This window comes from Teleopsis dalmanni, chromosome 2 (genome assembly GCF_002237135.1).
Source record: "Teleopsis dalmanni isolate 2A chromosome 2, ASM223713v2, whole genome shotgun sequence".
NCBI lineage: Eukaryota > Metazoa > Arthropoda > Insecta > Diptera > Diopsidae > Teleopsis > Teleopsis dalmanni.
This window is the reverse complement of record NC_051847.1, coordinates 18,818,573-18,834,719: the sequence shown is the minus strand read 5'-3', so window position 1 is coordinate 18,834,719 and position 16,147 is coordinate 18,818,573. Positions and strand designations below refer to the sequence as shown.

Below are 16,147 nucleotides of genomic sequence, written 5' to 3'. Positions count from 1 at the left end.
AGTGGAAAGTGAATTACTGAAAGGAGTTTGTGTGTCTGTTTGTGTTTGACTGTTGGAGGATGAAGAAGATGAAGTTATAGTGATAGTAGGAGTATTTGATATGCTACTAGGGTTATTGAATGTATTATGTGATGGGAATATGTTTACAGAAGATGCTGAAGATGTTGGTATATTATTTAATGTGGCTGTATCACTCTCTGTTTCCTTGTGTTCCAGTTGTTGTTGTTGGCGTTGACGTTGTGCTTTCGAATTAGTAGTCTTCCGTTGATTGGTTCTAGAAGTTTGTGTTTTAAAATTCGTGAAACGATTGCGGTTCCGGGAGAGTATGGCACTGCGCACACTTTCACTTGCAGTTACTGTGGTAGTGGTTGGTTGAGTGGTTGAATAAGAGTAACCATTATTTCCCGAACGGTTTCGTTGTACTTGATACTGTTGTAAGTTATTTCTTACAGTTTCCCAAGTAGCAGCACCGCGATGAGTACTTTTTTTCTCTCCTCTAATATCGTTTATGGTGGCAGTTTCTCTATCTAAATTACGTACACTTAGTTTCTTGTTAGTTTCAGTATCAGAAGCACTTTCGATGGGCGAAATCGTTGTAGTTGAATTAATGGTGTTCTTAGTAGTATTCAGTCTCGAAAGCCTTAAACGACTCGCTGCTACTCTCTTCAAATAGCTTACAGTAGACGTTAGGGGCTTAGCTGTTGTAGTGGTTTTTGTAGGCGTAGAGAGGGAAGGTAAAGGTGTGCGTTTAGTATAAACTAGTGGTTTCGCTTTAGAGCGCTGCAAAGTTGCAAATCGACGATAGCCACGTATACGTTCTTGGGTTGTATTAATTTCTGTTATGGTTTCAACTGACATAGTCACGGGTGCAGTTGTTGGGTTAAATATTATTTCACTATTATTAGAATTTAAAGCAATGCTCACTAGGTCAGTAAGTAAACTATCTGTGGTAAGTTCTGAAGTTGTTAAAGTTTCACTAGTAGGTGTTTGCAGTTCTTCTAAATTGTGTCCAACAGTGTCACCTAGTGTTGTTAACTTAACACCGGCCAACAACAAATTTGCGGCATGTTGATTTACATCGCTTTTCTCTTCATCGATAACTAAATCTTCTGGTTCTATATCTGCTGCTAGATCAACGGTTTTTTCCCTTTCCGTGGCTTGATCAGTATTTTGTTTAATAGCAGAATTAATATTATCGATATCATTGTGTGGTAGTTCAGTGCTTGTATCAAGCACTGTGAATATTGGAGCTTCTAAGTACTTAGAAATTTGTGCTAAACTCTCTTCAGACTGGGATGCATTTGATTCTGAAACACGTTTGTCATTTTCTAAGTTAAATGGAGCACTGTAATCGGTATTGCTTGTATTCTCAGTAGTTGCAATATTCTGCTCCTGTGATGGCGGAGTTGAAGTCGTTACAGTTTCGTTTTCATTAAAAGCATTTTCAAAGGACTGTTCGATGTGTTCGTAAGCCGCTGATACAGCCTCTACATTATTGTCCTCTAAACGAGGTGGCAAGGTTGGTGCTGTGAGAAAACTTTCATCAATTGCAGGTGTTTCTGTAGTTGTTGTTAAAAATGAGAACTGAATGGCTTCATCATCTATAATGTCAAATTTGTGTTCTGATTTAGTATTTGTGTTCTTGTGTGTGTCTAAAGGAAGTTCGTTCGGCTAATGTATATGTGTGAAACAGTTAAGAAATAAAGAAAGAGAGAAGAGATAGATAGATAGATAAGCATAAAAGTGTTTAGAAAGAGTTAAGCTGCATAAAAGTCTTCTGCTCAATTGCTACTTACCGAAAATCGTATAGTACTTGCCGTTTGTTTGGGTTTTCCGTACACGTAAGGGGAATCACGTCCACTACTTTGTGACGAAAAACCACGGCTTAGAAAGCGAAATGATTGCTTCGATTTAGCTGGTGTATGAATTTGATAACCCGAAATCGCTGGATCCAGATCAGTGGCTATTTCATCAAGTAAACCATTAATGTTAGAGGCTAAATCAGTTTGTGTAGCCTCCTCTTTCGAGTGTCTGATAGTTTTCACATAATCTGGTGCCAGTACATCATTGTTTGGTAGCTCAACTAAATCATTTAAAGCTGCATTAACTTTTTCAGCAAAATTCATTTTTTTAAGTTTATGACTACGGCTTGAAACCTCTGCTATAATGTGTGCATTTGTTCTATCAAAATTAACACCAGGATCAGTGGAGAGTTCACCAAGACTATTCACATAAACATCATCTTTGTCAGCGTCTTTATTAGCAATGGTAATACTATCTGATTTTATATTTTCATGTATCTCGGCATTTTCCTTTTCCTGTGTATTTGTATAATCATAGGCAGACTCAACTTGCGCCCTAGTAACTGCGGTTTTTTTTGCTGTATTAGACTGAACTGGAGAGTTTTTATTTGCGGATTTTTGATTTGCTACAGTAGTGTCCTTGCTTATATTTTTTTGTCTATGATTAGGTCTTCTTACAGCACTAGAGGGTTGTTGCAAGGCTTTCGAGATAGTTTTCATTGGATATTCCATCATTTGTCGTACTGTTTCCATCATATCGTATTTACTACCTATGCGATTTATATCGTTTTTACTGAAAAACTGTTCGGAATCCTCACAGTTCACATTACGATACCAGTCACAAACAAAATTCTTTTGACTAAAGAGTGTACCATTCGGACAGAGGAAGCCAAATCCTTGCACACTACGAGCTGTGTGCGTACAAATTCGAAAAGCTTGACATCTACTCTCCATGTCTGCATAATAACCTAAAGTATGAGGATTGAAATTTAGATATTAAAAGATTTTCAAATTTTGGAATTGTAATCATAATCTTCAGACAGACCTTCATGTTTGCCTGTACATTCAAAACTTGTCTTAGGTACTGCACTATAAATTGGATAATCAACCTCCGGCTCACCAGGTATTGTATGCCGTAAGTCAAAGTACTGATTTGTGCTGCCACTGATTTTAATAAATAAAGGTTTGATATTATTTTATTTGTAATTTATTTAGTTTATTTGTTATATTGATAATATTAACAAATTTTTGTTACCTCATAAATTCATTCAGTTTGTCAGCATCTTCAAAATTCCCCTCTGATTTTGATTGTGTAAGTAATGAGATCAGTAGAAGGCAAAAAATACCTTTAAGAAAAATAAATTATTTAAAATTTGTTTATTACAATTTAAATTAATTAAAATAATATATATTATTTATTACAGAATTTAATTAAATTTTTTTTTATTTGTTAAATATTATATAAGTAATAATTAAATACAATTAAAAAATAAAGTAATGCTAAATAATTAATTAGTTATTTAACTAGCTAAGTGAAAAACTTACTAGTTAAAGTAAAAGTAATTAATTAGTTAATTGACATTAATTACATTATTAATTTAAATATTTTTGGTATTATAGAATTATGATATTATATGGTATGGTATTATATTTCTTAAGCCTATATCATTATAAATTGAAACTAATAAGAAAAGATTACCAATATTTTTGTGTTTCCTCATATTTTCTTTAGAAAGTTATCTGAAAAATTAAGAGAAATTTTAAATTAAATATTAAATTAAATTTCATTTAAAGAAAAAAAAAAAAATATATATGTATATGTATATTTAAACATAATATTGTATATAGTTATTTATACATATTCACAAGTTCCGTATTTAAAGGGCTGTTTCCGTATTCCGTATTTATCTGTTTTAAGTCTACAAGTTTATTTGCAATATACGCATACCTATCCGTTCACCATAAGTCCATCACATTTGTGGAGGAAATCTATTAACTAATGGCTTTGCTTCGGATATACGTTTAGCAGAGAACACCACTCCAAAACGCTTGAATTAACTATGCTCATGTACCTAATAGTTTTTAATCTATTGAAGATGCTCACTGAATCCTTTAACAACATATTTATATCATAATAGTGAAGTAGCGAACATATATCAGGAGATTAAAATTCTACTATGTGAAATGATTTGATTAAAAAACCCTACATAAAATATTTTAAAATTTGGATCACAAGAGCACCCAGAAAGTGAAACCTTATATAACATACATTAACAAAATCTGACAAACTACAACTAACACTTTAAAGAGCAAATAGAAGATAAATAATGAAAGCAATGGATTTATAGACATAGTTTAAATAGATTATATTTGTTTTAGATCACAAAGGAAAATGACGGTGTTTTGATTAAAAAATTTGTAGACTACCTATATCATAGGAGCGTGATCTGTTATGAATCCTTCTTTGGTTCAGCATAATACAAATAATCATACATAAGATATATGTATTTATGTATAAGATATGTTATATATATCTTATATATATCTATATATATAGTTATATGTATTATATATATATAAGATAAATATATTTATAGAATATTTTGAGTATATTGTCGAGAAATAACAAAAAACCATATATATATCTTAATAAAAATATGGATTGGAGAGCAGCATTGTGTATTATAAATGCTTTAGAGTTCTTCTATTAGAGATCTTAAATTTTTAGTGTCCTTCACACTACTCACTTATTAGCACTATAGCAGTATTCTCTCGTTATAATACGATTCACTTAAATTTCTAATTACAGCAGCTTTAAGAGCATATATTATGAAGATAGAGCAATAACTATTCTACTTAAATTCAATCCCATTTGATAGAGAACGGTACAGATTAATATTTTTCTGATCAACAAATATTATTGATATATTATTGAATTAATTTTAACTAACTTTAATAAAAAAAAATTATAAAAACCCCAAATAAGTAAAGAACTGTCAAGAACTTTTAAAAATCAATTTTATAATATATAATAATGTTTTTGTTGTAAGTAATAGTGTATTTAAAAGTGATACATGGAACTATTTACATTTCTATAGGAAATATTACTTACATTTGTAGTAAATCATACTATATCTAAAAATGATATATGGAACTATGGAAAGCTTACATTTCTGTAGTTCATATTAAGCTTTTTAAATCTAAGAATTTGAAATTTAAAATGTGTAGTAAGTACGAAGTATGTTCCTAACTTTACTTGGGCACTTGGCATATATAAATAAGACCTTATATTTCTATTAACTTCTTCTCCTAGTGGAGCATAGGGCTTCGGATACATACATAAGATCATTCATGATGAGCTCACATAATGATAATCGTAATTTTGAGCTGCAAAACCAATCAAATTGTAATGAAGAAACGCCGGATATGCTTCAAATCTCTCCTTTTGTCTGACTCATCACAGCTTATTTGATAATCGTCAACAACAAATGGAATAAAATATTCCGAATTTGACATTTATTTAAATTGAATAAAATAGTTTGTCTATTTTTACTATGCAAATTTTGATTATGCAAAATATTGGTAAATTTATGTACTAATTTGATAATCACAATAAACTGTATAGTATATTTATGGTCAAAGCGCATAAAATAAATTATTTTTATATAAATATTTTTGTTATTTGTTAATCAAATTGCTTCAACATTTTGATTGAAACGACGATAAATTGAATTTTGTTATAATAAAATTTTGTTAATTTTAATTTTCAACCATAACCAAATGATTTTCAAACAATCAAATTGTTATTTAACTATTAAATTAGTGATAAATTAATATTTCTGTTTTTCCTTTTTAAATTTAAATAAAAAAAAAATACACAATAAAAATGATTTCAAATCAATTTTAGGTTGATGAACTCTTAACTATCAACTCTCGTGAGGATAATTATTGCAGAAAATGAATTAAGCAAATAAAGTTAATGAACTTAAATGGTTAATTTGCGAAAGAAAATTTGCAGATTCTAAAAGTAACTGAATGATTGAATAATCTAAGTATATTAAACCAGAGGTAATATATTCTCCTTTTCATCCTCTCCTTTATCGCCAGCTTTTGAAGTCTTACAATATTTTTAGTCATTACAAAATATGAATTATGAACGACGATGAGATTAGATTGGAGTGACGACCTTGCATATTAAAACCCATTTAAGCATATATTATAATCCAGTGTATATTATAGAATAAACGACAGTGCTCTGCTGACTGTTTAGAAGCTGTAAGTGCAGTACTATTTAGACATTTAGAGATTTAGATAAATTTAGTTTTAATGTTGTTTAAATTATTGAGATGCTACTTAAAACTTTACAGCAACGGTGAATAGTCCTTCATCACCCTCATTCCAACCCCTCACAACATTCTACATTAGATTAAAGTCCTTATTGAATAAAATAGAATCAAATAGAATGAGCTCTACACACTTGTGATGAAAATCAACTATCAGAGACCCTAACTATATGATATGCATAGTAATGTACAGTAATAATAGAGTCTGTATAATCCTAAATTTGACGAATGATAAAGACTACCATATATTCATAAAACATATATATTAGTAATTAAACCTTTAAAAATAGTTTTGTCTTTATTAAAGCTTTAATACTTTTCACCAACTATTTAATTTATATTCAATTATTTAGTTAATAAATCTAGAACACTTATGTTTAATATTATTTGCATAAAATCGAATATGAGATTATAATTATAAATTCATATTCTGGGGCGCTACGTGTGATAGCCTTTATCTATCATTTGTAGACTTTATCTACTTGAATTCACAAAAGCCTCCCTGAAAACTTTTTTTATTTAATTAGTTTTAATATCTAAACACTAGTTGCTATTGTAGTGGATAGATCAATAACCACAATTTCGATTCGATTAAGGATATATTGGGTTTAAATAGTTCAAATACTTAAATACCAACCAAATGAGCTGCAATAACAAAAGATGTAGTTATGTGAATGAAAGCCTCTCTAGCTTTCGTCGAAGGACGAAAAAGGACCGAAATCGTTTCGTGGTGTCTTCGGCTAATCCTTCACTTTAGTGGGGCCACTTGTGGACGGTGCGCTGCCCCAACTTCCCACAATATATATAAATACTAGTTGCTATTGTAACAGATAGATATATAACCACAATTTCATTTTGATTAAAGTTGTAAAGTTGTTTGTGGGTTGTGTATATAATATCTGACTACACCTTGAATACATTTCAAATTCAATAAGATATCCTCTACAGTATTATGTTTTGCAGAGAGAATAATAAAACAACAGATTATTAGAAATATTTATCTTTTTCTGTTATTGAATTGATAATAAGATTCAAAATTAATTACATACTCGTACACTTTTGAAATTTTGCTCTTTTGTCAAGTTTATAAATAGAAAAATTACACTTAAAAGTATTTGCAAATATCTGACCAAAATTGGTATGCTATCTCAACCGCTATTTAAGTTAATATGCTTGAATATAGTTGCACTTGTAATTAAAAACCACACTTAATTAAAATAATTACAATTAATTAAGGCTCATTGAAATTCATTGATAGAAAATACAAATACTTCAGAGCACTTCAATAAGCAAAAACCGAGCAATAACCGAAAAGCCATGTCTGCAAACTTTTCGAGAAATACTTCATCAAATTCTATAAAGGCAAAACCACTTCAGCGTTGAGTGCAGCATTAAAAATACCGAAATACGCACGGTACAAATTACCAATAATTAAAAATAGGAAAAAAATAGTATTTCAGTTACTGCCTGTTTGATTGCCTTCTCAAAAATATTGCAAAAAATCATTTCATTTTTAATTGTATGTAATTATCAATTTATGTTTCAGCAATTGATTTTATTTAAATCAATCAATCAAAAACTCAAGCAATAGATTTTTTTAAATTTTTTACTGAATTATAAAATATTCATATTCGGAAGCAAAACCGCAAAATTATCATTTACATTAAAATATAAAAAATATGTTTTTGCATTTTATATACATGTATATATATGAATAATTTTAAAAAAATTTTAAACATAGTTGAACCAGAAATCTATAGCAAAGTGACTATAATTGACTTTTCTGAGTTTCATTCATAATTTATAATAGTAAATTATTTGAATCCAAACTCAACCTAAAGATGATGCTTTGGTAAGGTCAATTGTGTCATTACGGACAGCAATTATGTCGCCTCTTAAGTGTTACCATTGTAGCGCAGAGATTGTTTTTTCTTCTTATTGTTTATTGACATTTCATTAATAAAAGAATTGATGAAGTGCAACTAACTGCTCAACTATTAAATACAAATCTCTAAAAGCTCATATGTTAATTACAACAGTTAAATACGCAAGTAAACAAAAGACTTAAGACACAAACTTCACCTTTAGGTAATATAAGTGAAGAAGAATAAATGTTTTTATGAGAACTTTTTATGAGAACATATAAGTGCTGAATTAATTGTTTGTTAATAGATAAAAATTCTTATTTTAATTTTTATTTAAATAATCTCAATTAAACTAATTGAACATTAAAGTAAGTAGATTCATGCTCATATATTACATACAAATCATAACAAGTACATATGTTAATTACAGCACTTAAATACATGAGCAAATAAAAGACTTAAGACACAAACCTCAACCCATGTAGAATTATGTGAAGAAAAATATTTTTTATGAGAATTTTAATTAATTAAATGTGTTAAATTAATTATTTGTTAATTATGAAAACTTCTAAATTTATTTCTAAAAAATTACACGGGTGCAGTGTTTAGTCTAAATTAAATTTATTGAATATGGCTTTTTATATATGTATATATTTTTATCCGGCTATAGGTCACTTTTTGGTAAATAATATTTGAGCAATATTTCAACTCTTCTTGAGAGTCATCATCAGGATCATGATCTACAATATTATTGAATATGTTTATTAAAGGATTCATGTTCATTTTACATTGTTTTCATTAAAAAAAAATACTATTTAAATATTACTTCTAATATAATATTGTGTATAAAGCATTTAAACGTATATTTAGCATTTAATAAATAATTTAATAATATTAAATTAAATGAATAATTTAATAATATAATAAAACTCATAATTAGTTATAATTAATGGTGTGTGAATGTACAACTTAATATTTTAATGAAACTGTTTATGCTAAATTTGAGTACTTAATTAAAATATTTATGTTGATTAATTAATTATTTATGCAAATTTAAGCTCAATAAGTAAAAACGTTATAAATCCGTTGTACATCGAAGATTATTTTAAACAATAAAAAATCATTTATTTATGCAAAAATGTTTAAAAATATTAAATAAAATAATAATAATCTAAAACTAAATAAAAATGTTTTTTATTTGCAAATAATCATATTATTGACTGCAGGTTAATTCGCTGATAATTAAAATTTAATTATTTTCTGATTGTATTTTAATGGTACATAAGCGCGTGCTAAGGCAAAAGACCTTTATTCAACCTAGAGGGCAATTCATACTACGCGTATTATTATACTGTATTCTCTTATACGGTTATAGTATTAAACTGTTATAACATATTATTAAACTGTTATACTAATAGCTAATTTCGAATCTTTGGCGGCAGTATTTAATTAACTAATTTTAAAAAAATATTTTGTGTTGTATAAAAAGAAATTAAAAGATATAAATCAAATAAATAGCTTATATTTTATATATATTTTATATATTATTTTACATATATTTTATAAATAGTTGGACTAAATACAATCTAAGGTGCGCCCTTATTTACTAGTTTTCGCTCTAGATGATTATTTTTTATTGCTGAATTTTTAAAAATGGCTTGCTGGGAAAAAAATTTAAATGGAATACGGATGTAATCTCTAAAGCTGATGAAGACCTGGAAGAGTACTATTGTTCTGAAGGCATATAAAAGTTAAAATCTAATTACAGTAAACCTACGGAGCTCAAATAGAACTATGTAAAGAAGTAAATTTGAAAGGAAGCAAAAAATAAATTCAACTAATTTATTGCTCACTTATCAAACAATCCTTTAAAGGCTTATTATTATTATACTGTCTATAGCAACACAGATTGCTATATATAAAAATTAAACTTAACTATATATTAATGCTATGGTTGGTTGGTTGGTTGGTTGCAGTGGCAGGTCATAAGATAATTTCAAATGTACCTCAATTAGCGATTTTTCGCGGTTTTGTTACCACATTCCTCGCAAGAACCCTAGTATAGAAGAGTAGAGACTAAATCCATCCCACTGAATTTAGGTAATTTAATTAATTATTAATGCTATATCTTTAAACTTTTTTATATATATAAATAAGAATGAATCGAATTAAGAAATAATATTTTTATTTATTTTTTTTTATTATTAAGTGGATGTGGCACTACTACCATTTGGTCAATTATGCCCCCTTCTGTGCTAAGATTATATCTCTAAGCCCTGTTGCGTCAATAATATAGAAGTAATATAGAACCTACTTTACGGAATTTTATTGTCTCTTCCATCTATTCGGTTATTATTCCACATAATATTTACTATAAAGCAAATAATTATGTTTAAATTGTTATAAAATTAAAATTTTTATAATAAAAATTAATTTTTTATATACAATATAATAATTAAATCCTTCATATAAATAAATCTTTTTATAGATGTGTCAACTATTTTTAACCATCGATCTTAAAGATAACATCAATTGAACAGTTTGAAGAGTTTTTCGCTTGTTAAACATAAAACTCTTTCATAGTGTTGCTAATCACACTTCTCCATTTACGGATTTCGTCCATAGTTCACTGTCAATGTCTACGACCAAGGTCATTGTCAAGTGCCTCAAAATCTTCAGATACTCGTGCATTACCGAACTGAGCAAATAAATTTTATTTATTGAAAAACGCAAAAAGCTACACAAATAAAATAAGCACGCGTTTTGCTTTTGTTTTAAAAAATGTTTATGATTTTTTCAAAAAAAAAAACCAAAACAAAAATTATTAAAATTTATAAAACAATAAATTTAACGCAGTTATGAAAAATCTAAAAAAAGAGAATGTTTAGCTGGCTATAATAAATTTAAAATTTAAAATTTAAAATTTAAAATCTTACTAACTATTAAATTGTCTTTCGAGCTCAGCCACTGAAGCTGAGTACTAAACCAAAGTCTTAATGACCAAAATGAACCAATTCAATCTTATTTCCATAATTGTTTGTTTTACAAATTCATTATCATTACCATTGAAGTTATTTAAATACTTAAGATGAGATCAGATTGGAGTTTTCGAAAGGGAGTAGCATAAAGTCGTACTTAAGCATTATTCGATTGCATGCATACTAAATGTGCTGCGACTACAAGGGCGATTTTGTCAAGAACATTAAGTGCAATTCATTATTTGTTTAATTATGTTCAACATAACATAGTACGAGTATCTTATGGAAATGTTTGCTTTTGACCTAAAAAGTATCCTTGAATTGTATTTCAAAAATATTTGAAACTTTTTGAAAGTAACACTTAATCTAATGTATGTGCATTTCACAAATATACAATATATCTTAAACATTATTAAAATATGCACTTCTGTGATTTGGCCCGAGGTACTACAATAGCTCTATATATAATATAAACAGATGGTTAGCTTAAGTAAGGTTAAATAATATGAAAAAAATTTGAAAAAAAACAAATGTGTGTATGTATGTATGCACTCTATGTATGTGCATAAGTAAATTATTTATCAATGAAACATTCTTACAATTTAATATTGAAAGCAATGCAAGAAAACCCTTATATACATTGAAATGTATTATATAAATAACGAGAATTAAATTTTTGCTCAATTAGGTCTTTATGGAATAACTTGATGGCCAGAAGAGAGTCTCAATTGCACACAAATGAGCTTGACACATCGGTACAAACCCCGATGTGTGAACAATTGGGTCCTTATCGAATAACATGATGACCAGAAGAGAGTCTCAAATCTGTACAAACAAACCCAACACCTAGGAATAAACTCCAACGTGTAAACAGTTTAGTAACACAGAGGAGTTCATTATCGCGGAGATAAATAATTTAAGATCTGATAGCGAAGACAAGGACCCTTTGGTCCAGATTAGACAGAAATTAAACGAAACCCTTTTGGATTTCAGCCAATATGAACTTAGTGTATTTACTAGACATTGCTCATAAACATCCATATTTCAACAGTGGTCTATGTCACTACAGCAGTTGCCACAATGAAAAAGAAATAGAATTTATCAATCATTTTTTATGCCTTCGCCAAGGATAACAGATGTAGGGACTTCATGCTCAAGATATAACTAAACAATGTCAATGTAGTTCTTTCAAATTCCGGCCAATAACAGACCAAGTGTTTTGGGTTTCCCATATTCTTAAAACGTGATCGATATTTTGGATCAGTGATGACAACTTAAGTTGCCATGTGAAATCCATTTGTGTTGTTCCATGTAATAAGTCTGATCAGTAGTATGAAGTCGTAGAAGAGTAGTTTTATGAGGTCGATAGTTGTAACTACTTATTTTTCAGTAGTATTTAATTATTGGTTTTTTTTATAACCAACTAAATAAAGCTAAATATTATTACCAAGTTGTCACAAATTTGTATTTCTTCTCAATAAAAACTTAACTAGGAAATTAACGAATCATGGAAAATATAAACCTCTGACCCGTGTGATATGTCCATAAACTTGAAAATGTTTCTCATATACAAACTACGATTAGTTAGATCATATTATGAATTTTTTTATTATTTTGATTAAAGGGATTATAATTAATCATCTCAAAAAATTTGACGCAACCATGCTTAAATTGCAATCATATTTAAAAAGTTATTGAAGTCTACTAAGCTATCGATATTTTTATAAAAATTTTTGCTTGCTGTTTCGAGTATTGCCAAATACCCATCATTAGTGCTCTTGGAAATAATTCTTTTATTTAATTATTCGTAAATAATTTTTTGAGCCTGCAAGTACCAGAGATTGAGCTTGTGCCCTACCAATTTTGAAACTCAGAGTCAGCGCTCTTTAACCAACTGATCTAAAGCCGTACTTGACTTTTATGTTCGCACATTTTTCTAGAGTTTTTTGTTAATTTGTTGTGAAAGTTTTAACAAATCACTTGTTGTGTTTATATTAGAACGAAATCATAATTATATAATTTATATATATGATTTATAAAACATAAAAAATTGACCAAATTGATTTAATTTGGATTTTTTGCCATGTTCACACTATTGTACTTAAGTAGACAAGCAGCAGTATTATTACATACAAAATCCATAAAAACATATGTAAAAGTGGCTACATAAGTCTAAGTGTAAATGTGGTATTGAACTATTAGAAAAAAATATTTTATATAAAACATATTTAATTTTTTTACAAATTTTTATATAATGTGGATAAAATACGAGTAATTAAACTAAGATTCGATTATTGCTAAACCAAACTAACTTAACTGAATGTTTATATATATTAATTGTTTATGTAGGAACATGTGTTTGTTATTGACGGAAACATAACGTCAAAATTAATGGTTAATATATTTTTAAATTAATTAATTACCGGACTATAATTAATTAAGTGTAAGCAAAACAAATTAATTTTTTAGGCTTCCAGTTTTCCGACAAATTTCATTTATTTTTTAACACCATAAAATGTCTAATAAATTTTTATTTAAATAAATTCAACCAGAAATTAAACTAAAATAAATTATTTAAATATAACATTAATTTTGAAAAAACATTATTTGCTTTTCAGTTTAAAGACTTCATTTATTTCATTTCATTTATTCTAATTCTATTTGTTGGAAACTAATTGATCTCAAGATAAATTACCAGAATTTCATGTTGAATAATGAAGTTTCTAACAATTAAAAAACATAATATTATAACCTTTTTGAAATATAAACAAATTAAATTTTTTTCCAAGGAAATTCGATAGGCTTCATTATGGTTGTAATTTAGCTACTATTAATATCAATATTTGTTCAACAATAAAAATTATAAACAATTTCATTACAATTTAATTAGTTCTTTAGTTCTTAGCTGTGGTTTCGGAACTCTTAAAAAACCTTGGAAATGTGATTGTCTTCTGGGTTTGTTATTTAAATAAAATACTTACAGGTACTAGTAAAAAATGTTTGTTTAATAAAATTTATTTTCTACAATAATTAAATTATACAAAAACAAATTAAAAACTATGAGGAAAAATTTGTTATAAATAAAAATCATTAAAATTGTTAATGAATAGTAGCGCATATGAGTAATTATGTTCCGTTTTATTATGTTTTAGTTTTTTTATTATATATTAAAAGGGCCTATTTTACAGAACTACCGCTCATTAACGATGTTTTTTACTTTTTTTATTATCAGTTACAAGCATGTTTATCTCACAGTTTAATTACTGAACACATCTGTTTTAAATTTAGATGTTATCTTTTATATTATATATCAGGGACTTAGTCAATGAGGACAATGAGGGACTTGTGACATTTCAGCGTTGCTCGTACACTGACCTCTAGTTTGCATATGAAGAAATGCTAATTCTGTGGTATTACAACGGCCCCTTATTTGAACTCAATTGGACTTTGAGCACAAGGCCGCCACTCCAACGTAACCCAATCTATTGTAATATATCTAATAACTACATACAGAAAGGCGCTGATATTTTAGTACAGTATTTTCATAATACAAACAAAGCGAAATGGATTTGATTATGGAATGGACTATTGTTTTATAGGTCAGTACTTCATAAAAATATTGTTTGAAATAATTGAATTATTGTTATAGATAATTATATACAATTACTGCAAGAAATTTATTAAAGCATGTTTAATAAAACTTAATTACTTTTAATAATTGCAAGATATCTACATAAGTTTTTCATAGATATTGGATCTTTCAAATCTTCTTAGATATCGGAGTAAAATAATTGTTGCATTCATTAGCAGAAAAATGAACAGTAAAACGATATCAACTTTAGAATGAACTAACACCAATATGATGGTTAAATTGAACCATCATAGTCTTAGCAGTCTATGCAAAAAACTTATGTATCTTAACCCAACATATACTGCAACCGTTATCTATATCTCTTTAAAAAAAATATAAAATAAGTTACGCTATTTTATCCAAGCTTAAATTTTTGGGCCCCTTCAAGCAAAGATATTTCTAACAGTAGTATTGACCAGATACTTGCATTTCTAACATATTCAATTTTCTATCCATAATTACGAGAAAAATTGAGTCAAAATGGTTTTCTTAGAGTGTTAAGAAAAATTTGATACTTCTTTCATATAACGTCCGTAACTACCTACAGAGTTAAGCAGTGACAATGACGCTAATCAACAGGGTGATGCACTATCTTTGACACTAAGCAAACAAAGATGCTACTAGATTAAGAAATATGGTCAGTAGCACATAAATTCCTATCTTTTACGCCAATGGGTAAGTAGTTCCTAGAAACATTATGACAAACAATATCAGTTGGTTTAAAAATAAATACCAGAAAAATAATATATGGCGGTCTATTAATCAAAAGACATACATTATAAAAACTACTGACTAAACTTTTAAAGATATAGACAACTAATGGTGTAAATATCGATATCTTCAAATCGAAACCACTATCACGAAAAAGCAAGCCCAGATATATAATACAATCAACAGAAATCAGTGCAGACGGAAACTTCAATCAGTGTGGCAATGATAAATGATTTAGATAATGTGATAGCAAAAATATCATGAGTTTTGTTAAATCAGAATGGTTAGATTTAGCTGGGTATTTAATAAACTGGAAGTCAAGCTCCAAATCGGACGCTCCTGACCGACAAGGTCTAAACACATAAGGAGATAAGTGATATTAAACTTGATTTATAAGATGTGAGAAAGTTGGGAAAACAGATGGAAAAATATGGTTGCAAAACTGAAAATTCTATAATTCCTTAATTTTATAAGATAGTGTTGACATAACTGTACAATTTTATATACTTCTATAAATATTTATATGATATTTAAATTTTTTAAAACTTTCGACCGATTTTGATAAATATTTATGGAACTTTATTAAAAGATAGTTGTATGTTAAGTTTGGATCCAATAAGTGGCACTATAATATTAAAATTACAATAATTATTGTCAACTTAAATTTTAATCAAATTCTATTTAAATTAGTAAAATGTATTATCTAAAAAAATAAAATTACTTTTAAAAATAGACGTTCCCAAAAAGTGCTGTAATGAAGAATATGAGATGAAATATGAAAAAAAATTTAATTGATAAGTTAATGAACAATATACTC

General features: G+C 27.9%; 2 protein-coding genes across 2 annotated transcripts in view; one reads left to right on the top strand and one right to left on the bottom strand.

The window, feature by feature from the left end:
* LOC119674037 (serine-rich adhesin for platelets) overlaps positions 1-14,230 on the bottom strand; it is a 16,234-nt gene extending 2,004 nt beyond the window's left edge. Inside the window, exons 1-6 of the mRNA XM_038085159.1 lie at positions 14,206-14,230; positions 3,058-3,148; positions 2,848-2,960; positions 2,397-2,770; positions 1,797-2,318; positions 18-1,671 (exon numbers count right to left, since the gene is read on the bottom strand). Coding sequence (XP_037941087.1) covers positions 18-1,671; positions 1,797-2,318; positions 2,397-2,770; positions 2,848-2,960; positions 3,058-3,148; positions 14,206-14,230 — 2,779 coding nt within the window. The remainder of the gene's footprint in view (positions 1-17; positions 1,672-1,796; positions 2,319-2,396; positions 2,771-2,847; positions 2,961-3,057; positions 3,149-14,205) is intronic.
* A 1,360-nt stretch (positions 14,231-15,590) lies between these two features.
* The window catches only part of LOC119674036 (maternal effect protein staufen-like), a 5,654-nt gene continuing 5,097 nt past the window's right edge, over positions 15,591-16,147 (top strand). Inside the window, exon 1 of the mRNA XM_038085158.1 lies at positions 15,591-15,628. Coding sequence (XP_037941086.1) covers positions 15,591-15,628 — 38 coding nt within the window. The remainder of the gene's footprint in view (positions 15,629-16,147) is intronic.